Genomic DNA, 24509 nt, shown 5'->3' with positions numbered 1-24509 from the left:
AGGAGACTGCCTTTTAATTCAATTATGAATGCACATTAAAGCCTTATGCACACAGCTAATGACTTTCCTTCATAATATTTTTTTTATTACAAACAAAATGCCTGTAATTTTGGTTTTGCTGCAGACAGGGATTAGAGTAATGGCTCATATCGCTATTAAATGTATTTATTAATATCAGCACAAAACACCTGTCAGTCTCACACAGTCAACCAGGGGCTGCCTGCAGTAATCACCTTTGTTCAGGCAGCCAATTAATGAGTATGGAGACTACTCAATCCTATCAAAGTGCCACTTCCGTGCCTTCTCCAATTATTTATCTATAGGAAAAATCATTTGAACTTGCTACAGTATGGATGGAATGGTATGAGCAGAGTTAGAATAATCTTTAAATACTGTCTCCTCAGGTTGAAAGGGACTATACCTTCCTGGACTATATTTTAGGTGGATGCCAAATCATGTTCACTGTGAGTATGTCATCACTTACCTCAATGTGTCTCCCACGTTCTACCTGAAAACTCTGACCCTGTACTCCCACTTTCTACCTGTAAACTCTGACCCTGTACTCTAACGCTCTACCTATAAACTCTGACCCTGTACTCCCACTCTCTACCTGTAAACACTGACCCTGTACTCTCACTTTCTACCTGTAAACTCTGACCCTGTACTCTAACGCTCTACCTATAAACTCTGACCCTGTACTCCCACTCTCTACCTGTAAACTCTGACCCTTTACTCCCACTCTCTACCTGTAAACTCTGACCCTGTACTCTAATGCTCTACCTGTAAACTGTGACCCTGTACTCCCACTTTCTACCTGTAGACTCTGACCCTTTACTCCCACTCGCTACCTGTAAACTCTGACCCTGTACTCTCACTCTCCTAGTGGCCGGTTATTTAATGCAGGAAAACTGAAATCCGTTTTATCTAATTTCTACCAGCATGTCACCTGTGCAACTAGAGGCTAAAAACTCTAGATCACCTTTACTCCACAAACAGAGATGCATACAAAGCTCTCCCTCACCTTCCATTTGGAAAATCTATCCTCCTGATTCCTGCTTACAAGCAAAATCTCAAACAGGAAGTATCAGTGACTCGCTCAATATGGAAGTGGTCCAATGCTAATCTACAGGACTTTCGCTAGCACTGCCTGGAATATGTTCCGGAACTCATCCAATGGCATTGAGGAGTTTACCACATCAGTCACCGGCTTTATTAATATGTGCATTGATGACGTCGTCCCCACAGTGACTGTACGTACATATCCAAACCAGAAGCCATGGCTGAAGGCTAGAGCTGCTACTTCAAAGGAGCTGGAAACCCGGACTCTTATAAGATATCTCGCTATGCCCTCTGACAAACCATCAAACAGGCAAAGTGTCAATACAGGACTAAGATGGAATCCTACTACACCGGCTCTGATGCTCGTCGGATGTGGCAGGGCTTCAAAAATATCACGGATTACAAAAGGAAACCCAGTCATGAGCTGCCGAGTGACGCGAGTCTACCAGTCGAGCTAAAAATGCCTTCTATGCTCGCTTCGAGGCAAGCAACACTAGCTATTCCAGATGAGTGCACCAGCTATTCCAGATGACTTTGTGATCACGCTCTCCATAGCCGTGTGAGCAAGACCTTTAAACAGGTTAACATTTACAAGGCCGCAGGGCATGTCGAATTACCAGTACGCGCACTCAGAGCATGTGCTGACCAGCTGGCAAGTGTCGTCACTGACATTTTCAACATCTCCCTGACCAGTCTGTAATACCTACATCTTTGAAGTGGACCACCATCCCTGTGCCCAAGAACGTCAAGGTAACCTGTCTAAATAATTATCGCCCTATAACATTCACATCTGTAGCCATTAAGTGCTTTGAAAGGCTGCTCATGACTCACATCAACACCATCATCCCAGACACCCTGGACCCACTACAATTCACATACTGCCCCAACAGATCCACAGATAACACAATCTCTACTGCTCTCCACACTGCCCTTTCCCAACTGGACAAAAGGAACACCTACAGTACGTGAGGATGCTGTTCATTGACTACAGCTCAGTGTTCAACACCATAGTACCCTCCATGCTCATCACTATGCTAAGGACCCTGAGACTGAACACCTCCCTCTGCAACTACTCCAACTAGATCCTGGACTTCCTGACGCCCCCAGGTGGTGAGGTTAGGCATCAACAAGTCAGCCACGCTGACCCTCAACATGGGGGCCCCTCAGGAGTGGGTGCTTAGTCCCCTCCTGTCACTAGTGTAACGCAGTTTCTCTGGGCCTCCGCAAGGTTGAAGTATAGACTACCGATCTCTGTCCATGGTGCTGAAATTTAGACATGTCTATGCGGCTTCATGCCTATCGAATCGATGATATGCTTTCTGTGGTGCCAGGGCTTAGCTTAGCTTTAACTAAAGGATACATGCTTATTGGTAGGCCTATTTGATCATAATTTTCTCATGTTATGCCTAACATTTCACGAAGCTATACACGGTGTTGCAATGCTGCCATTTTTAGACTGCTGGCTGACTTGTTCAGTAATTAATGTTGGATATTCGAACATTGCAGATTGTAAAATAAATGTTAGATGCAACAGCATTCATTTTTTTTAATATAATCAACTGTCCTCTATAGGCTACCTGAATCTGCATGACATGAGCCGTCCTCGTGCTCTCTCCCAGCTTGGATAGAAAGTTGTGCGTAAAACCAGTCTATTAATGCCAAATAATACAATCAGTCCACGCTCAAAACACGAGCTTACTAGTGATTGTTTCATTATGCAGTGTACTGTCTATAGCTATGTACCGTATTTAGCTGCTACTTATAAACGTTTTATAAAAATGTACACATTAAATAGCCAAACAATGAGGAAAAAAGTAGTCGACTTGAGGATAAATTCAGACACTATTTATCGTTGAACGGGTTTTGTCTAGCTGATAGCCTACACAAATGGGCTGCAATATTGAAGGTAAATTAAATTCCATTTGAGAGTCTCCCCTGGTGTTTTGTGTGCAAATGCTTAAATCTCCCTAAGAAGCGTTAGGCTCTCGGTCTGATATGCACTTTTGAACACCTGAGTAAGCTCCACTCACTATACTGGCTCCGTCATAGCCTTGACTATGGCATTTGTCCACTGATTTGTCCAGGCTGTATCACATCCGGCCATGATTGTGAGTCCCATGGGGTGGCCCAGCATCGTCCGGATTTGGCCGGGGTAGGCCGTCGTCGTAAATAAGAATTTGTTCTTAATTGACTTGCCTAATTAAATAAAGGTAAATAAAATAAAGAAATAAAAGCATCCCCGCATACTTTATTTTTTATATATCACTTTTTTTAGTCACATTCCTGAAGAAACAAACACTTACTTATGGAAATGTGTATGAATTACTTTTTGGAGGGTTACTGTCAAAATGATTTATTAAATGAATAAAAAATAGACATCTGTGAAAGGCACATTGACCCCCAGAACTCGTGAGCCCCTCCGCCTTCCGCGGGCTGTCGGGTACGCCAGTGCCTCCTGTACTCCCTGCTCACCCACGACTGCACCCAGGCCTAATCACTGTTGACGATTAGACAGTGATGAGACAGCCTAAAGGGAGGAGTTCAGAGACCTGGCAGTGAGGTGCCAGTACAACAACCTCTCCCTCAACATCAGCAAGACAAAGAAGCTGATCGTGGACTAAAGGAAATGGAGGGCCCAGCACATCCCCATTAACATCGGCGGGGCTGCAGTGGAGCACGTTGAGAGCTTCAGTTTCCTCAGAGTGCTTGGCATCAACTGTAAGGCGCTACAGAGGGGAGTGCGTACGACCCAGGACATCACTGGGGCCGAGCTCCCTGCCAACCAGGACCTCTATACCAGGCGGTGTCAGAAAAGTACCTTAAAAACTGTCAGACTCCAGCTACCCAAGTCAGACTGTTCTCTCTACTACCGCATGGCAAGCTTCTACCCCCAAGCTACAAACCTGCTTAATAGTTAGTCCAGGTAGCTATTTCTTAACTATCTGCATTGACCCTTTTTGCACTAACTTGTATATAGCCAAGTTATTGTTACTCATTGTGAGTCTATTATTACTTTTATTATGACATGTTTTATTGTTCTATTATTTCTCTATGTCTTTGTCTCTGCATTGTCAGGAAAGGCTCGTGAGTAACCATTCCACTGTTAGTCCACACCTGTTGCTTACGAAGCATGAGCGCCATGTGACGAATACAATTTGAGTTTATTTTTTGACATATACCAACAAAAAAACAAACACACTTGCATATGTTACTTCATTCATTGAATGCACACTATAGTACTGTAAATCTTTGGAAACATGGTACAGGTGTAGGATCTTCAAGGTTTAAAAAGGCTTCCAAAGTTTATAATTTCCACTTTAAAATGTCAGACTTGATTTGCCCTAACTATAAATGTATAATCCACACAACATTTCAAATGTCCTGTTGCTGAAGGATTATTTTCCTGCTGTGAGAAACTGGTCAAATTAAGATCTTGTAGGTTCAGATTTCTCCATAGTAGTGTAACGTTCGTCTTCGTCCTCCTCTGACGAGGAGTAAGAAATGTCAGACCAATGCATAGCGTGGTAAGTGTTCATCCTTTTAATAAACTGAACTGAACACTAAATACAAAGTAACAATAGAGAACAAACGAAACAGCTCCGTCAGGTGCAACACACAGAAAATCACCCACGAAACACAATAGAAAACAGGCTACCTAAATATGGTTCTCAATCAGGGACAACGATTGAGAGCTGCCTCTGATTGAGAACCATACCAGGACAAACACAGAAATAGCAAATCATAGAAAAACTAACATAGACAACCCACCCAACTCATGCCCTGACCATACTAAAACAAAGACATAATAAAATAACTAAGGTCTGAACGTGACAGTACCCCCCCCCCCCCCCTAAAGGTGCGGACTCTGGACGCAAAACCTAAACCTATAGGGGAGGGTCTGGGTGGGTGTCTGTCCGCGGTGGCGGCTCTGGCGCGGGACGTGGACCCCACTCCACCATAGTCCTTCTGTGCCTCTTTACCCGCCTCTATGGCCTCTTTAACGCGGCGACCCTCGCCGGCGACCTCGGACTGGGGACCCAAGCCAGCGGTCCCGAATGGACGGGAGATTCCGGCAGCACCGGACCGACGGGGGACTCCGGCCGCTCCGGACAGACGGGGGACTCCGGCCGCTCCGGACAGACGGGGGACTCCGGCCGCTCCGGACAGACGGGGGACTCCGGCCGCTCCGGACAGACGGGGGACTCCGGCCGCTCCGGACAGACGGGGGACTCCGGCCGCTCCGGACAGACGGGGGACTCCGGCCGCTCCGGACAGACGGGGGACTCCGGCCGCTCCGGACAGACGGGGGACTCCGGCCGCTCCGGACAGACGGGGGACTCCGGCCGCTCAGGACAGACGGGAGACTCCGGCAGCTCAGGACAGATGGGAGACTCTGGCAGCGCTGGGCATGAGGAAGACTCTGGCAGCACTGGACAGGCAGGAGCACCTGTAGGGAGGAGATGGATAGACAGCCTGGTGCGGGGGGCTGCCACCGGAGGGCTGGTGCTTGGAGTTGGCACCGGATAGACCGGACCGTGAAGGCGCACTGGAGCGCTCGAGCACCGAGCCTGCCCAACCTTACCTGGTTGAAGCTGCTGCTGCTGCCCATTACCACGCTGCTTGGTCCTTTGGTGGTGGGTGATTCTGTAACGTTCGTCTTCGTCCTCTTCTGACGAGGAGTAAGAAATGTCAGACCAATGCACAGCATGGTAAGTGTTCATCCTTTTAATAAACTGAACTGAACACTAAATACAAAGTAACAATAGAGAACAAACGAAACAGCTCCGTCAGGTGCAACACACACTAAACAGAAAATAATCACCCACGAAACACAATAGAAAACAGGCTACCTAAATATGGTTCTCAATCAGGGACAACGATTGACAGCTGCCTCTGATTGAGAACCATACCAGGACAAACACAGAAATAGCAAATCATAGAAAAACTAACATAGACGACCCACCCAACTCACGCCCTGACCATACTAAAACAAAGACATAATAAAAGAACTAAGGTCAGAATGTGACCAGTAGGAGAAAATCGTCATTGGTCTATTTTTGGCTCAGGCTGATGAGAGAAACATTGTGCGTCCCTGGTGATGTCACACCTTTGTGTCAGAGCTCTATTATTGGCCAGCCAGTGTATTTATCTCCAGTTGTGCTGAAACATTGTCTACCACCATTTACGTATCCATGCTACCGTGAAATACTCGGAGGATCTGTTCCCTTTGTGGTGCCAAAATATGTGCATGATCTATTTTCCTATTTTCTCAGCAAAATAGCTCCACCTGTATTTTATTATTTCCTGAATGGCAACATTAACTTTCCATTAATGTTTTATTCTGCCACACCTCTTTAGTTACTTGTATGTGACCAGATGTGTTTATTTATGTGGTTGTGGACCACAGACATTGTTCTGATTAGCAGGCTCCATGTGTGGTCCTGTTCAAGAAATTATTTTCTCCCCGTGTTATTGTCAGAAAAATGTTTAAAGCAAATGGAACATTTGTGTTGCCATAGTTACTGTGATTTGTGCCGAAGCCAGACTATGTCTTTGCAGGAATAAAAGAGGGATAGACTGAAAACAATAATAGGAACATGACTGGAGACTATCTCCATGGTTTGGCTTTTGTGTTTGTAATGTATCCATAATGTTTTTGTCCTTTTAGTTGACATTTTCTAAAAACCTAGCTGCTAGGCAGGACATTTGAAATGAATCCTGACAGTTTTACAAAATGTTTCCCATTTTAAAAGAGGAGGTACTACAATTTATACTGGGACAATTATATTTGTGTGAAAAAAACATATTCAAAACACCAGTAGTAACACCTTAATCATCTACCTTAATCCAATATGATAATTAAAATTATTTAAAGAGTTCACACCTGCATTTTATAATTCAGTCAAGATCGGTGTCTGAGAAAGAATGTGAATCTAAATCCTCAAAGGTGCATCCTGCAGTTCTCTTAACCTGCTCTCTTTTGTCAGAGTCCTTTGATTTGTATCACAGAGAAAGATGTTCTCTCTCTCTGTTCCACCTCATTCAATCAGATTTAGCATGCAGCTAATCCTAATCTGTTAGAGGGGAAATCTTCTCTACAGAGATGCAGATGAGAACCCTGCTCATATATAGACTGGAACTAGAGACTACAATGTTTGCAGTAGTTGCATGGGAAAACATATTAACTATATAACACAGTAGCATAGCATTGTATTAAAAGCAGCTTTAGAGTATTTGTCAAACTAGCCTAGAGGTCAGACCTGCGGTGTGGAGTGGTGCTTTGTAGACCAGTGTTAAGACTTCCAGTCATTCATGAGGTCATCTGATTGTACATTAGGTTGTTATCACAGCACCGGCCAGCCCTTTCAGAACCCTGTACCCAGAGTTAAAGGTATGGTTAAGAAACATGGTCATTCATCTGGACTAAATTGAGATAAAGCTAAAGATTTGAGTCAGTTCCCTGCTCATGCAGAGTAGCAGCACACTCATCACATTGCCTAGGGCTTGATTGAGATGCAGGGGATTGGGCATATGAAGTGGCACCCTGATTCTGTCAGATCGCATCTCTCTCTCCCTTTCCCTCTCTTTCTGTCTTTGTCACCCTCTCTTTCTCTCTCTCTTTCTCTCTCTCTCTCTTTCTCTCTCCTCACCTTGTCCATCTATTGTCTAATAGAGGCTGTCCAGTTATCAGCCACAACTTTGGTAGGAACTGGAGGAGATCTGAGTAGAAGCCATGCTCTTTGATAGGGTTGTTGGTTAAAGGCATTAGCATGGACTGAATGAAGATGTGGGCTTGGGAGGGCTTGTTGAAATCTTTGAGTTAATTACCATGTTGATATTGTAACCATCTTTGCCCGAGGACAGGATCCTGAAATAAGGCTCTGTAGGATTCACTGGATTATTTTGATATGCTCCACACCTTTGTTCATATTTAAGCTGATTTCTAGGCTTTGTTTGTGTTTGTGAGCATGTCTGTCTCCTGTCTTGCTATTCCTGTAGGTTGGCATTGATTTCACAGCGTCTAATGGGAACCCTCGGGAGGCCTCCTCTCTTCACTTCATCAACCCTCTGGGCAGCAATGAGTACTTGTCCGCCATCCTGGCTGTGGGCCAGATCATCCAGGACTATGACACGTGAGTCCCATTAGTGTAAACAGTAATAACAGGACTCAATATGATCAAATCACAGATAAATAAAGTATAAATAAATAAATGCTACCTAATATAATGTTTACATACCCTACATTATTCATCTCATATGTATACGTATATACTGTACTCTATATCATCTACTGCATCTTTATGTAATACATGTATCACTAGCCACTTTAACTATGCCACTTTGTTTACATACTCATCTCATATGTATATACTGCAATCAATACCATCTACTGTATCTTGCCTATGCCGCTCTGTACCATCACTCATTCATATATCTTTATGTACATATTCTTTATCCCCTTACACTTGTGTCTATAAGGTAGTAGTTTTGGAATTGTTAGCTAGATTACTTGTTGGTTATTACTTATTGTCGGAACTAGAAGCACAAGCATTTCGCTACACTCGCATTAACATCTCCTAACCATGTGTATGTGACAAATAAAATTCGATTTGATTTGATTTGATTTATATTTTATACATCACAGTCATAAGTCACTGAAAGGTCCCTTCAACTCTTCTAATTCTGTCTACTCAGTCATATTCTTTGTCACTCATTGTTTCTGATAAAGTACCAATCCGAGTTTATTGAGAAATTCCATAATGCAAAATTGCATGTTGAATTCTGATGAAGTTGCTTTTTACTCATCCCTGTCAATCTGTTGCCCTCCTTCCTCAGTGACAAAATGTTTCCTGCTCTGGGATTTGGGGCTCAACTCCCTCCAGACTGGAAAGTAAGTGTATAAACTGTCTACGTGTGAGGGTGTGTCTTCACGGCACACTACATATGATAGACGTAGAGCCAAAAATAATGCTAAAGAGAAGAGGGAGACTGGAAGACAGCGGCATCCCAGAGTATGTATAAAACAGGCATATTCCAATAATTATGCAACTGTAATCCCATCTGCGTTGCCATGGCACTGCACTGATGTAAAGGACAACTGAATAAGGAGGCTGAGCAACAGAAATGGACAGAATATTTAGCTTTGCGTTCAGATACTTTATGGGAAGTGTTTAGGGAGGTTAAATCCATCAGTGGTCGGAGAGGACTAGAGGAAGAAGAGAGGGAGAGGTTGAAACAATTGGAATGAAAGGGCAGTGCAGGGATGGGAATGTATGTGATGGATTTGGAGAGGAGGAAAGCAAGAAAGAACAGATCATGTGAAGCAGGGGGAATGGAGGAAGAGAAAATGCTTGTCACACAATTCACTGCTTCTCCCACCTGCTACAATCATACAATGGAAACGCATATTTCTAGTGCTCCCACATTCCTCTACAGTCTCTTACAGCCATTGGAAATTCTCAATGTACAATTTCTGCACCTGAGGAGACCTATTTTTGTCTCCTGTACCTGCAGGTGTCTCATGAATTTGCCATCAACTTTGACCCCACCAATCCCTTCTGCCAAGGTGAGCAACTATTATGTTTTCTGTAACCCCCGTTAAAAACCTTATTACAATGTACTCACTGCAGGCTGCACTTATTAGAGTTTGTTTCTTGCTTTATCCATGGAGTGGGTGTTATTTCTCATTTATTTGAGAACTACCATACTTAGCCCTCTGTCTGCTGGTGAGGGTGCTGGTTTGTGCTGGTTTCCATGTGTGATTCCTGTTTCCTATGGTCAGGCGTGGAGGGGATTGCCCAGGCCTACTCTGTCTGCCTGCCTCACATCCGTTTCTACGGCCCCACCAACTTCTCCCCCATCATCACCCATGTGGCCCGCTTTGCCACCCAGGCCCTTCAACAGGAGACTGCTGCGGTGAGGATTGCTTGTTATCAACATTAGGATTTCTAGTTTCATTCTTTTATTGCTTATCCATTTTCATTTGATTGAATCTGTCCTTTTCCTGTTAAAGATGTCCATCCGACTCATGTTATTAGTATGGGTCAACATTACCAGTTCCAAATGATATGTAAATCCCCCCACATGACCAATGCTTATTAACTTTAAAGGAGGGTGCACTTTGTAGTAAACACAAGCTCTGTTCCACTGCCCAGGGCCAGATGTGGTAGCACATGCTGATCATGTGATGATGGTTTGCCAACAGTAACCCAGAGCTCCTGAAGTCACAGAACCTTTAAACATTCACAAGGTTGAAGAGGTATATAGGGTACTAGGGGGTAACTGCCCCCAGCCCCTATAATTCACATTAAGACCACAAGATGTCACCAAATATTTTTTTCAACACTTTCCTTGGCTGCCACTGCTCTTGCTCAACAACCAAAAATCTTCTGTGTCATCACAACTTTTGGAGATATTTCAACAAAACGATTTTGTGGTAAGTTGATACAATTTTCTTACATTTTGAAAAAGTTGTAGATATATTCCAATGAAGTTAGATCTATAATTGTTTTAAATATACAAGTAGGAAAGCCTTAAGATAAATAATCCACTTGTTTAGAGAGACATTTTTTTTCTTCGAAAAGTAGTAATATGTTGGATGAGTGTGTTGGGGGCAACAAGCCCCCCATTTATGGTTATGAATGTGTTTCTACTAGTCATTTAGACAATGACTAGCCTAGTTAGTGCTAGTTTATGCTAACTTTCTAGCTAGAAACTTCCCTAGCAGTAAATGCTAGCCAGCTAGCAAGTTAGCATAAGCTGCTAGAAGTGCTAGCTAGCAACCTTACTACCAGATAGTTTGACGTAACATACATAAAACATCTAACGTAACTTAATTGCAGTTGTCAATGTGTCCACAAGTGACTGATAGCTTTACAGTTAATGTTACTTTATAGCCTTTTGCATTTTATGTCATATAGCTAGATACGTAGCTAGCTATGTTTTTAAGAGAGAGCTTTTCAATTGGCATCTCTCCCCTTGTTTTCAGTCACAGGTGGGGACATGGATTAGGTGTGAGCGGTGCAGGAGATGGACTCATGAGTTGGGCTCCAATTTGACTGGGGATAGCTTGTTTTGTGACCTATGTACAAATTAGAATTGTGCAATGGCAGAGTATAAGAGAGTTGCCTCCAATGTTACGCTGAACTAATTAGTTAAGTTATTATTATGAATTATTCAATTCCAATGTTATTTAATGTCATTAGTTATATTCCATTCCAATATTATATTCTAATTCATATTTTTTGAATGAATTAAAAACAACTAGTGAAACCCTTTTGCTCCTGAATGTCATTTTAAAGACGGCTGGGATTGAACAGGTTACCCAGGTACTTTTTTCAAAAAGCCCCTTTTCTAAAACAACATTTCATGAAATTACAAAAAAAGTGTAAACTGTAGCCATTTATTTCCCTTTATAGTTTATTTGCCTAAGTATGACCTTCATCCACATACCAATTTCTTTCCCAAATGTTGCTTTTTTTGTGTCAGCAATTAGACATTGCTGGTTACTCCCAAGTACCCTACCACTGAGCCATTACATGACGTCTTCTTGTTCCAGGTAGAGGTTTTTATAGAAAGATTCCGTATCCATGGAAACTTACCCTCACCCTTGCTGAAGCAACTCAAAAAACATATTTAACAATATTGGAAATAGCTGGAGTGATGTCTACATCATCAACTCTATACGCAACCTATTCAAACACTTTGTACTCATGCCTGGTTTTACAACAATAGTTCTCTGTATTCTGCCTCTCATGCATAATGAGACATAACAGGCTCTGGCTTATTGGTAAAGTCATAACAGTTACAGAGTAAAGAGTCCATCTCATTGGACAGCCTTCCCTGTACGAATAATTGTTTTCTGTGTCCATCAGACAGGCTTGTTTCCCTCAGAGCTGCTCAGCATGCTGTAATTAGAAAATAATGAGTCCCCTTACTGCTGTTCACACGGGCCTATCAGCAAGCTGTGTGTTTTCTCTGTGTGTGTGTGTGTGTGTGTGTGTGTGTGTGTGTGTGTGTGTGTGTGTGTGTGTGTGTGTGTGTGTGTGTGTGTGTGTGTGTGTGTGTGTGTGTGTGTGTGTGTGCGTGCATGCGTGTGTGCGTGCATTTTGGACTCAGGGTATGTAAGACTGGGAGTTGGATCCAGCACTAACAGATCCTAATTGCTGTGTGGAAAAACCTCAAAACTCTCATTCTGGTTGTCAGTTCAAAGTCAGCAGAGGCTTTTTGAAAATCGCTCTTATTACCAGCCCAGAGGAGAAGAGAGCAGCTATTAAAACCCCCCTTTCAATTCTAGTTATTTATAGAAGGTGATTCAGTGAACAAATGTTCCCTCTTTTCCTTTTGTTGTTCATGGGTTTTAATGACTAATGAGGCGAAGGCCCAGAGTTCTGCTCCATTCTGTTGCCGTCTGTCTGTCTCTGCTACAGGAGAGGTTCTGACTCTAGACAGAGATGTGACAGTGGCCACGTTCGAGGAGATCACTTTTGTTAAGTCGGGTACCATCGTTGTTCACCGTCTTTCAAAGTGTGTCGCATTATGGGGATAGAAATGGTGCGACTTGTGCCTGCATTTGATCAAAAATCATGTGATCAAAAATCAGGTGATCAAAGGTCATAAAGTTTCGGCTGCAGTCGTCTGCGCATTTCTACAGTTGCTCTTCACCAATTCATCCTGGAGCATCACCTGCATTGTGGGAGGCTCTATTGTCAACCAATCATTAGGGTGTTTTTGTTTGACACACACGAACGTGACACTCATATTCATGAGTGTGTGAAATGGGGATTGGAGACATGTTTATTTCAACATTTTAAAGAGCAACTTTTATAAACAATGGCAACGCTGGCATGTTGCACCGAGCCTTGCTGTTGGAAAACCACCTCGGCTTTTATCTACAGTCGGTTGCTTTCTCCTTACCACTCAAACAAGCCCAGTGACTCTTACATTTTGTCATTTAACAGATGCTCTGGATTTACAGTAGTAAGTGCATAAATGTTACTACTTTTCCCCCTTGGGAATCAAACCCACAATCCTGACATTACAAGTGCCATGCTCTACCAACTGAGACACAAGAGACTCTAACAGACTAGAATGAGACTGTTAAAGAGTATTTTCCTCCAGGGAAGGAAGACTGACCAGGACATAATGTGCAAAGTTAAGGATATACAGTAGCTAACATTCTTATACCTAAAAATAGTGAAAATACAGCCCAGACCCCTCATTGGACCTTCTGTTTCCTGGCTTCACATTCAGATGTACACAGCATGTGGGTTTGACAAGTAATAGCTTGTTATTATGAAGCATTCTTCAGAGGCTCCTGGGAGCTTTATGTCCCTAATTGCACCCTGTCACCCCAGAGAAATAGGAGAGAAATAGAGAAAGACCAAGGAGAATTTTACTGCAATTTGCTGGTATATTAACTGTAAAAACAAGATGAATTAGCTATTGTGTTCACTTCACAAGGTTTTAGAAATGGAAGAGATAAATACCTTGGTGTGTGCATGTGTGCACTCGCAAATCACCTGCTAGGCACTGTAAATGTCTGTCCCTGTCCCTGCCTTTGATAATGATTTTGGCTGTGTGTGAGTGTGTGCAAAACGTCTGCGCTTCAGCGTGGTAGCTGTGTCTGTCTCGGTCTCTTAGATAATGATTCACTAATGAGCGTGCCTGTAAGTACATTAAAGGAGCAGACTTCACAGTGTCCACAGGAGCGGGGGCTTCTATCAAACATAGGCCAGCTCTGGTGGCCCTTCTGACGGGAAGCAGGCAGGAGCAAGGGGGCGCAACAGCAAGTATATCTGTGGGACTGTGTTTGTGTGGGAGGAAACTACTGACAAGACTACAGAGATGACTAGAGAGCAGTCAGTACAGACAATAGCCAAGCCGTGTGTGTTTCTGTGTTTGTGAACTTGTCAAGGTATATCTGTCTGTGTGTATTTGAGTAAAATCATGTATATTTGTGCACAGTGTTGGGTTTGTTACCTTCTAATGTAATCCATTACAGTTAGAGTTACTTGTCCAAATTGTTTATCAATAATGTAACTTTTGGATTACCCGAACTCAGTAACATAATCTGATTACTTTCAGTTACTGTTAGATTGCTTTCCCATTCAGAGGCATTAAACGAAGACAAAAATGAATATTACCAATTGAACAACATCTATTGCAAGATAAAGCAATGACAGTTTACATAGTGTGAGCTCCAAAATATTGGGACAGCGATCATTTTCTGTTGTTGTTTTGGCTCTGTACTCTAGCACTTTGGATTTGAAGTGATACAATGACTATGTAGCCGAAACATCAGCTGCTAAACTGGACCTTGATAAGCTCAGGTGTGTTTCATGCCTGGATGAAAAGCCAGCACACCCAGTAGCTCTCCACATTTATGCTGACCTTTTGTATGTAGGCTACATAGAGACCACACCAATTATTGGTCATGGAAATGTGGTTGTCATGGAGAAGTCATGAAATTCCATCTGTCAAAATGTGTTAACCCTTTATTTAGTGAATAACCAGAGGTCTCTATAGAATACTCTATTCTGGTATTTCTAGCATTCTAATGGACCTACTTGAAAAAAGACATTGTCATGGCAATTCAAGCACTGGGTAGCATCCACATTGATGTAGAAGTGTTTACAAACATATTCTATTCTTATTTACAATAAAAGTTACTCCAAAATGACACCATTCATTTCTGTTGGGCTGATAAATGATAAACACAAACAAAACAAACAGAAAGTGCACCCAACAAGTTTGTACTGTCTTAATGTAGTCATTGCGATGCTATGAAAATGGGACCAAATACTTAACCTTTTACTACTTTAATACACATAAGTGAATTTGTCCCAATACTTTTGTATTGTACAAAACGTGCAGTAATTTCTAAATGGTTCACCCGATATGGATGAAAATACCCTCAAATTAAAGCTGACAGTACAGAGCCAAAACAACAACAAAATATGTCACTGTCAAAATACTTTTGGAGCTCACTGTAGCTGGCCGTAAACAAATTTAGCATTTTACTTTAGGGATTATGTAGGCTTCTAACACATTGCTTCCTACTTCATAATAAAGACATAATAAAAACATAATAAAATTATTAGGCTATATATTTACATTAAAAACCAAAGTATGTCAGATTTCCAGTCATTCCAATGAATTAAATACTCCTTGATCTTCAAGAATAGGACTTGGAAATAAACGTCCCTTTTTCAGGACCCTGTCTTTCAAAGATAATTCGTAAAAATCCAAATAACTTCACAGATCTTCATTGTAAAGGGTTAACACTGTTTCCCATGCTTGTTCAATGAACCATTAACAATTAATGAACATGCACCTGTGGATCGGTTGTTAAGACACTAACAGCTTACTGTCACGCCCTGGCCATAGAGAGGCTTTTTATTCTCTATTTTGGTTAGGCCAGGGTGTGACTAGGGTGGGCATTCTATGTCCTTTTTTCTATGTTTTGTATTTCTATGTCTTGGCCTGGTATGGTTCTCAATTAGGGACAGCTGTCTATCGTTGTCTCTGATTGAGAACCATACTTAGGTACCCTTTTCCCCCACCTGTTTTGTGGGAAGTTAACTTTGACTTTGTTCAGGGCACTTAGCCCAAAGCTTCACGGTTTGGTTTTGTCCTTTGTTTTGTTGGCGTCATTTTTAATAAAAATAAAATGTACGCTTACCATGCTGCACCTTGGTCCAGTCCTTCAGCCAGCCGTGACACTTACAGACGGTAGGCAACTAAGGTCACAGTTATGAAAACTTAGGACACTAAAGAGGCCTTTCTACTGACTCTGAAAAACACCAAAAAGAAAGATGGGGGTCCCTGCTCAGACCCAGGGTCCCTGCTCATCTGCGTGAACGTGCCTTAGGCATGCTGCAAGGAGGCATGAGGACTGCAGATGTGGCCAGGGCAATAAATTGCAATGTCCGTACTGTGAGACGCCTAAGACAGCACTACAGGGAGACAGGATAGACAGCTGATCATCCTCGCAGTGGCAGACCACGTGTAACAACACCTGCACATGATCGGTACATCCAAACATCACACCTGCGGGACAGCTACAGGATGACAATAACAACTGCCAGAGTTACAACAATCCATCCATCAGTGATCAGACTGTCCGCAATAGGCTGAGAGAGGCTGAACTGAGGGCTTGGACAGGACTGGCAAAAAGTGCTCTTCACTGACGAGTCGCGGTTTTGTCTCACCAGGGGTGATGGTCGGATTCTTGTTTATCATCGAAGGAATGAGTGTTATACCGAGACCTGTACTCTGGAGCGGGATCGATTTGGAGGTGGAGGGTCCGTCATGGTCTGCGGTGGTGTGTCACAGCATCGTCAGACTGAGCTTGTTGTCATTGCAGGCAATCTCAACGCTGTGCGTTATAGGGAAGACATCCTCCTCCCTCATGTGGTACCCTTCCTGCAAGCTCGTCCTGACATGACCCTCCAGCATGACAATGCCACCAGCCATACTGCTCATTCTATGCGTGATTTCCTGCAAGACAGGAATGTCAGTGTTCTGCCATATCCAGCAAAGAGCCTGGATCTCAATCCTATTGAGCACGTCTGGGACCTGTTAGATCAGAGGTTGAGGGCTTGGGCCATTCCCCCCAGAAATGTCCGGAAACTTGCAGGTGCCTTGGTGGAAGAGTGTGGTAACATCTCACAGCAAGAACTGGCAAATCTGGTGCAGTCCATGAGGAGGAGATGCAATACAGTACTTAATGCAGCTGGTGGCCACACCAGATACTGACTGTTACTTTTGATTTTGACCGCCCCTTTGTTCAGGGACACATTATTTAGTACTTTGAGCACTACCGATAAGTGCTATTTGCACAGTGGTGGAAAAAGTACCCAATTGTCATACTTGTCATACGATATATACCTTAATCGTCAGCCAGTAAAATACTACTTGAGTAAAAGTCTAAAAGTATTTGGTTTTAAATATACTTAAGTATCAAATGTAAATGTAATTGCTCAAATATACTTAAGTATTAAAAGTCAGAGTACTTTTGGTTGTCATGAAAAATGTATGAACTAAAAAGTACAATATTTTCTTTAGGAATGTGATGAAGTAAAAGTAAAAGTGGTCAAAAATATAAATAGTAAAATAAAGTACAGATACCTCCAAAAACTAGTACTTTAAAGTATTTTTACTTAAGTACTAAAAGTAAAAGACGCAAAAACTAACCTTAAGAACGGGAAGAATAGAAATAGCGCACATAGAATAGATCTGCCGCTTCTTAGACTTGCTTTCAATGAGAATGATAGATAACTCACATTTCTATGTGAATTTGGTCAGTCACCAAAAAATGTATGTATTGCAGCTTTAACATTCATTCTGAAATAACTTCATATTTAAGTTAGTCAGATATTAGTTTAGAAAAACTTGAGATTGGAGCTGGGAGCTAACTAGCTAGCTAGCTGCTTCTCAAATTTAGATCATAGTTAATTTGACCCAGAAAATGTGCCAAACTATTTTTCAATGTTTCTCAATTCATTTGATCATGCTTTGTGATACACCTGGTTTTATGGTGTTTTAGTCCACACCACATTGCCTCATCACCTACAATAGATCCTGATGAACAACATGGGGGGAAACAATTGGCCATTTTTGTCCTACCAGATCTGCATTGAGACGGTTCCAGCTAGTGAATCCCTCTGTCCTTCGACTGTTGTTGGGTGTAGTTGTCCGGTTTATCAGGTCCCAGGCTCCCATGACTGTTATGATTATTTATTTACATGTTAATTACAATTAGCTTCTTGCTTTAGCGCCATCGGTACCTGATAGAGCAGATTTAGTCTCACATGAGGTAAGCTGTCTGGCGCCAGCAGTGGGGATTTTAGCATGTAAATCTTGGGGGGGAACCTCAACCGATTTTTTTAGATGCATGCCAGCAAAGCCACTACACTACACAACACTAAACAATACATTAATTGCACTATAACAGTGACAAACGGTGCCCACAAACTGTTAGGGTCTACACAAAGCTGTTCTGACAGCAGAGCTTTCCTTCAGCACCATGGAGAAAATCCTTATCACTGCTACACCTGGTTATCAACGGAGCCTCATTTGCAGCAAAAAAAGTTAATTCAGCCTCATTTACTGAGAGAGAGAGAGAGAGAGAGAGAGAGAGTGGTTAGCTTACCATTTGGAGTATTTTATTAGGCCTATGTGGTCTAAAAGACAAAACAACCCTCGCAATATAATCTGGAATTCTATGGGTCAATAACTGGACTTTCACTGGGAAACATGGTTACGGACCCAACAACATTATAGTGTCCCCTTGTTGTGGAGAAAAGCAATGAGCTAATTATAATACACAAAGTAAGCAAAACAAAGAAATGCATCATTCCAACATTGTCTAAAATTATTAATAAGTTACTAATGAGATATACTGTACCTATATAAGCAATATAACAATTGAGATGTACAAACTATAGTATAATGGAATGGTGAGTGGATAAGAGGCAAGCCGTAATTTTGAATTAAGACATGAACTAGCAAGCTTTTGTTCAGCACTTTTGAAATGGACAGCGACATAATACAGAACATGGGCCGTTGTTACAGTATTCTCCCTGTACAGTTATGGCCAAAGCTTTTGAGAATGACACAAATATTAATTTCCACAAAGTTTGCTGCTTCAGTGTCTTTAGATATTTTTGCCAGATGTTACTATGGAACACTGAAGTATAATTACAAGCATTTCATAAATGTCAAAGGCTTCTATTGACAATTACATGAAGATGCAGAGTCAATATTTGCAGTGTTGACCCTTCTTTTTCAAGACCTCTGGAATCCGCCCTGGCATGCTGTCAATTAACTTATGGGCCACATCCTGACTGATGGCAGCCCATTCTTACATAATCAATGCTTGGAGTTTGTTAGAATTTGTGGGTTTATATTTGTCCACCCGCCTCCTGAGGATTGACCACAAGTTCTCAATGGGATTAAGGTCTGGGGAGTTTCCTGGCCATGGACCCAAAATATCTATGTTTTGTTCCACTTAGTTATCACTTTTGCCTTATGGCAAGGTGCTCCATCATGCTGGAAAGACATAATTCGTCACCAAACTGTTCCTTGATGGTTGGGAGAAGTTGCTCTCGGAGGATGTGTTGGTACCATTCTTTATTCATGGCTGTGTTCTTAGGCAAAATTGTGAGTGAGCCCACTCCTTTGGCTGAGAAGCAACCCCACACATGAATGGCCTCAGGATGCTTTACTGTTGGCATGACACAGGACTGATGGTAGCGCTCACCTTGTCTTCTCCGGACAAGCTTTTTTCCGGATGCCCCAAACAATCGGAAAGGGGATTCATCAGAGAAAATTACTTTACCCCAGTCCTCAGCAATCCAATCCCTGTACCTTTTGCAGAATATCAGTCTGTCCCTGATGTTTTTCCTGGAGAGAAGTTGCTTCTTTGCTGCCCTTCTTGACACCAGGCCATCCTCAAAGTCTTTGCCTCACTGTGCGTGCAGATGCACTCACACCTGCCTGCGACCATTCCTGAGCAAGCTCTGTACTGGTGGTGCCCCGATCCCGCAGCTGAATCAACTTTAGGAGACAGTCCTAGCGCTTGCTGGACTTTCTTGGGTGCCCTGAAGCCTTCTTCACAACAATTTAACCGCTCTCCTTGATGTTCTTGATGATACGATAAATGGTTGATTTAGGTGCAATCTTACTGGCAGCATTATCCTTGCCTGTGAAGCCCTTTTTGTGCAAAGCAATGAAGATCGCACGTGTTTCCTTGCAGGTAACCATGGTTGACAGAGGAAGAACAATGATTCCAAGCACCACACTCTTTTTGAAGCTTCCAGTCTGTTATTCAAACTCAATCAGCATGACAGAGTGATCTCCAGCCTTGTCCTCGTCAACACTCACACCTGTGTTTACGAGAGAATCACTGACATGTCAGCGGTTCCTTTGTGGCAGGGCTGAAATGCAGTGGAAATGTTTTTGGGGGATTCAGTTCATTTGAATGGCAAAGAGGGACTTTGCAATTAATTGCAATTCATCTGATCACTCTTCATAACATTCTGGAGTATATGCAAATTGTCATCATACAAACTAAGGCAGCAGACTTTGTGAAAATTAAAATTTGTGTCATTCTCAAAACTTTTGGCCATGACTGTACACCAAGTCAGAAACGTAGGATAAATAACGGGGCCGTATAAGCAGACAATGAAAACTTTTACAATATTCTATGATTATATTTCTCTAAAACTGGCTATAGGCTACATGTTCTGAGGGGGAGAGAGACCAAATGAGTCACATGGGCTACTTACAGCTCCAATAAGTCAGTTCGTCAAATTTCTGCCCTGCTAGAGCTGCCCCAGTCAACTGTAGGTGCTGTTATTGTGAAGTGGAAACGTGTAAGAGCAACAACGGCTCAGCCGCGAAGTGGTAAGCCACTCAAGCTCACAGAACGGGACCACTGAGTGCTGAAGCGCCTAGTGCGTAAAAATTGTCTATCCTTGGTTGCAACACTCACTACCGAGTTCCAAACTGCAACGTCAGCACAACTGTTTGTGAGGAGCTTCATGAAATTGGTTTCCATGGCCAAGCAGCCACACACAAGCCTAAGATCACCATGTACAACACCAAGCATCAGCTGGAGTGGTGTAAAGCTCACCATCATTGGACTCTGGAGCAGTGGAAACGCGTTATCTGGAGGGATGAATCACGCTTCACCATCTGGCAGTCCTACAGACAAATCTGGGTTTGACGGATGCCAGGAGAACACTACCTGCCCCAATGCATGGTCTGGAATAATGGTCTGGGGCTGTTTTTCATCGTTTGGGCTAGGCCCCTTAGTTCCAGTGAAGGGAAACATTAACACTACAGCATGCAATGACATTCTAGACTATTCTGTGCTTCCAACTTTGGGGAAATAGTTTGGGGAATGCCCTTTCCTGTTTCAGCGTGACAATACCCCTGTGCACAAAGCGAGGTCCATACAGACATGGTTTGTCGAGATCAGTGTGCCTAATCGCCCAACATCAGTGCCCAACCTCACTAGTGCTCTTGTGGCTGAATGGAAGCAAGTCCCCACAGAAATGGTCCAACATCTAGTGGATAGCCTTCCCAGAAGAGTGGATGCTGTTATAGCAGCAAAGAGGGGACCAACTCCATATTTAATCCCATGATTTTGGAATGAGATGTTCAACGAGCAGGTGTCCACATACTTGTGGTCATGTAGTGTAGTGTATTTTTAGACTCCTCGTTGTTGTGCTTCGCTCACTCGAACAGAAAGGTGGTGCAGTGGTCCTTCTTGTGGGCAAACTTTGACATCAAACTGTGTCATCAAAATCTGGCATTCTCTGGATTTATGGTGATTTCAAGACAACTGGGAACAGGTTGAATCATGATGTCAGGGATCCTCAGGTCGGAAAGTCGGAGCTCTAGAAGAGACCCGAGTTCCTGACTTGGAATTCCGAGTTGGATGACCATTCAAAACGTATTTTCCCAGTTGTCTTGAACGCACTAAAGTCGGAAATGTCTAATTTCCGAGTTTCCAGTTGTTTTGAACTCAGCATGTGTCATGCTGGATTAACAGCATAGCCACTGTATTCAACCTTTTCTGGCCCATGGTGTTGCGTGAGGATGTTTATCCATTTAAGCTTGGAAAAGTGACCCTTTCACAGAGACGTTTTAAATCCTTAAACCCAGACTTGGATTCCCGACTTGTTGTATAATGTTTATGTCCAATAGCCAATGAGCACCGATACGTTTTATCTATAGTTTCTCTTCATATGACAAGGACTGAAAAGGATTTGCCAGTAGATTGTCAACATGATTCATGGTGATGACTGCTTGTCTAGCTAGCTAGCTAAGATTTTGAAAGTATGATGTTGACATTATCAGTCCAATCAAATCTATGGTAGATATAGAATGATTTGATGTCATTTTATCTGTGGCCAATGACCTTGAGCCTTCTTGGATGGGCGCTTCTAATGTAAATCTGTGGCTGCACCCAAGGAGGCTTGAACTGCCTAGCTCTACTTGAAGAGTCTGTGGCGACGTAGTGTCCCCATGAGTGACAGAACACTGAGACAATCACAGCGCAACTAGAGAAAATTACCAACGTCTAAGCGCTGTGCTTTTGCTGGGTGCCCCTCCACTACTGAAAGCACTGTTCTAGGCTGAAACAGCTGCATTTTACTCAAGAGACCATGTATGCAGCTTTATTAACTCAAGGATGATAAAAATAGTTTTACATTGTTTGAAAACTGGTATGTAACACAAATGAATACCAAAATAAAATGCAAAATAGGCCAATTATTAAAAAATAAATAAATGCTAAACAGGTAGGGCTCGAAACCTGAATGACAGGTCACCACTGGGCAGGAGAGACTCATTTGGAGGAGGGGACTAAAGAATACCCAGAAGTTCTGACTGAATGCACATTTGAGCGCCCCAGGACTGTCCATTTACTTTGTATAGCAATCCAAGCAATGTTTGCATTGCCTATTCGTCCATGGAGCTGCCAGTGACTGAGGGACAGTATTAAGTAACTGAACGGCTTGTTTTGAACAATATATTTTTTTTACAGGAAAATGTACACTTTTACTGCACTTTTATGAGCATTTAAAACATAATCCATGAATTATATAATCTATACATATTTTGATTTTTTTAAATACAAAAAATACCAAAAATTGGGAACAATCACAAGTGGGGTACCACCCCTAACGCCCTAACGGGTGGGGTACCACTCCTAACGCCCTAACTAGTGGGGTACCACTCCTAACGCCCTAACGGGTGGGGTACCACCCCTAACGCCCTAACGGGTGGGGTACCACTCCTAACGCCCTAACGGGTGGGGTACCACTCCTAACGCCCTAACGGGTGGGGTACCACCCCTAACGCCCTAACGGGTGGGGTACCACCCCTAACGCCCTAACGGGTGGGGTACCACCCCTTACGCCCTAACGGGTGGGGTACCAACGCCCTAACGGGTGGGGTACCACCCCTAACGCCCTAACGGGTGGGGTACCACCCCTAACACCCTAACGGGTGGGGTACCACTCCTAACGCCCTAACGGGTGGGGTACCACCCCTAACGCCCTAACGGGTGGGGTACCACCCCTAACGCCCTAACGGGTGGGGTACCACCCCTAACGCCCTAACGGGTGGGGTACCACTCCTAACGCCCTAACGGGTGGGGTACCACCCCTAACGCCCTAACGGGTGGGGTACCACTCCTAACGCCCTAACGGGTGGGGTACCACCCCTAACGCCCTAACGGGTGGGGTACCACTCCTAACGCCCTAACGGGTGGGGTACCACCCCTAACGCCCTAACGGGTGGGGTACCACCCCTAACGCCCTAACGGGTGGGGTACCACTCCTAACGCCCTAACGGGTGGGGTACCACCCCTAACGCCCTAACGGGTGGGGTACCACCCCTAACGCCCTAACGGGTGGGGTACCACCCCTAACGCCCTAACGGGTGGGGTACCACTCCTAACGCCCTAACGGGTGGGGTACCACCCCTAACGCCCTAACGGGTGGGGTACCACCCCTAACGCCCTAACGGGTGGGGTACCACCCCTAACGCCCTAACGGGTGGGGTACCACCCCTAACGCCCTAACGGGTGGGGTACCACCCCTAACGCCCTAACGGGTGGGGTACCACCCCTAACGCCCTAACGGGTGGGGTACCACTCCTAACGCCCTAACGGGTGGGGTACCACCCCTAACGCCCTAACTAGTGGGGTACCACTCCTAACGCCCTAACGGGTGGGGTACCACCCCTAACGCCCTAACGGGTGGGGTACCACTCCTAACGCCCTAACGGGTGGGGTACCACCCCTAACGCCCTAACGGGTGGGGTACCACCCCTAACGCCCTAACGGGTGGGGTACCACCCCTTACGCCCTAACGGGTGGGGTACCAACGCCCTAACGGGTGGGGTACCACCCCTAACGCCCTAACGGGTGGGGTACCACCCCTAACGCCCTAACGGGTGGGGTACCACTCCTAACGCCCTAACGGGTGGGGTACCACCCCTAACGCCCTAACGGGTGGGGTACCACCCCTAACGCCCTAACGGGTGGGGTACCACCCCTAACGCCCTAACGGGTGGGGTACCACTCCTAACGCCCTAACGGGTGGGGTACCACCCCTAACGCCCTAACGGGTGGGGTACCACTCCTAACGCCCTAACGGGTGGGGTACCACCCCTAACGCCCTAACGGGTGGGGTACCACTCCTAACGCCCTAACGGGTGGGGTACCACCCCTAACGCCCTAACGGGTGGGGTACCACCCCTAACGCCCTAACGGGTGGGGTACCACTCCTAACGCCCTAACGGGTGGGGTACCACCCCTAACGCCCTAACGGGTGGGGTACCACCCCTAACGCCCTAACGGGTGGGGTACCACCCCTAACGCCCTAACGGGTGGGGTACCACCCCTAACGCCCTAACGGGTGGGGTACCAC

At 44.1% G+C, this 24509-nt stretch overlaps 1 protein-coding gene across 3 annotated transcripts in view; it reads left to right on the top strand.

The window, feature by feature from the left end:
• The window catches only part of LOC110520152 (copine-2), a 40311-nt gene that overhangs the window by 7583 nt on the left and 8219 nt on the right, over positions 1–24509 (top strand). For 2 of the 3 annotated variants that reach the window (XM_021597260.2, XM_036974738.1), the window contains exons 10-14: positions 405–464; positions 8059–8192; positions 8896–8950; positions 9574–9625; positions 9842–9975. In XM_021597260.2, coding sequence (XP_021452935.1) covers positions 405–464; positions 8059–8192; positions 8896–8950; positions 9574–9625; positions 9842–9975 — 435 coding nt within the window. Of the gene's footprint in view, positions 1–404; positions 465–8058; positions 8193–8895; positions 8951–9573; positions 9626–9841; positions 9976–10214; positions 10496–11047; positions 12036–24509 lie in introns of those variants that run through there. The other variant, XR_005050752.1, reaches the window with a different exon arrangement.

This window comes from Oncorhynchus mykiss, chromosome 1 (genome assembly GCF_013265735.2).
Source record: "Oncorhynchus mykiss isolate Arlee chromosome 1, USDA_OmykA_1.1, whole genome shotgun sequence".
Classification (NCBI taxonomy): Eukaryota; Metazoa; Chordata; class Actinopteri; order Salmoniformes; family Salmonidae; genus Oncorhynchus; species Oncorhynchus mykiss.
Note: the sequence above shows the minus strand (reverse complement) of the source record. Positions and strands in the feature narration are given on the sequence as shown.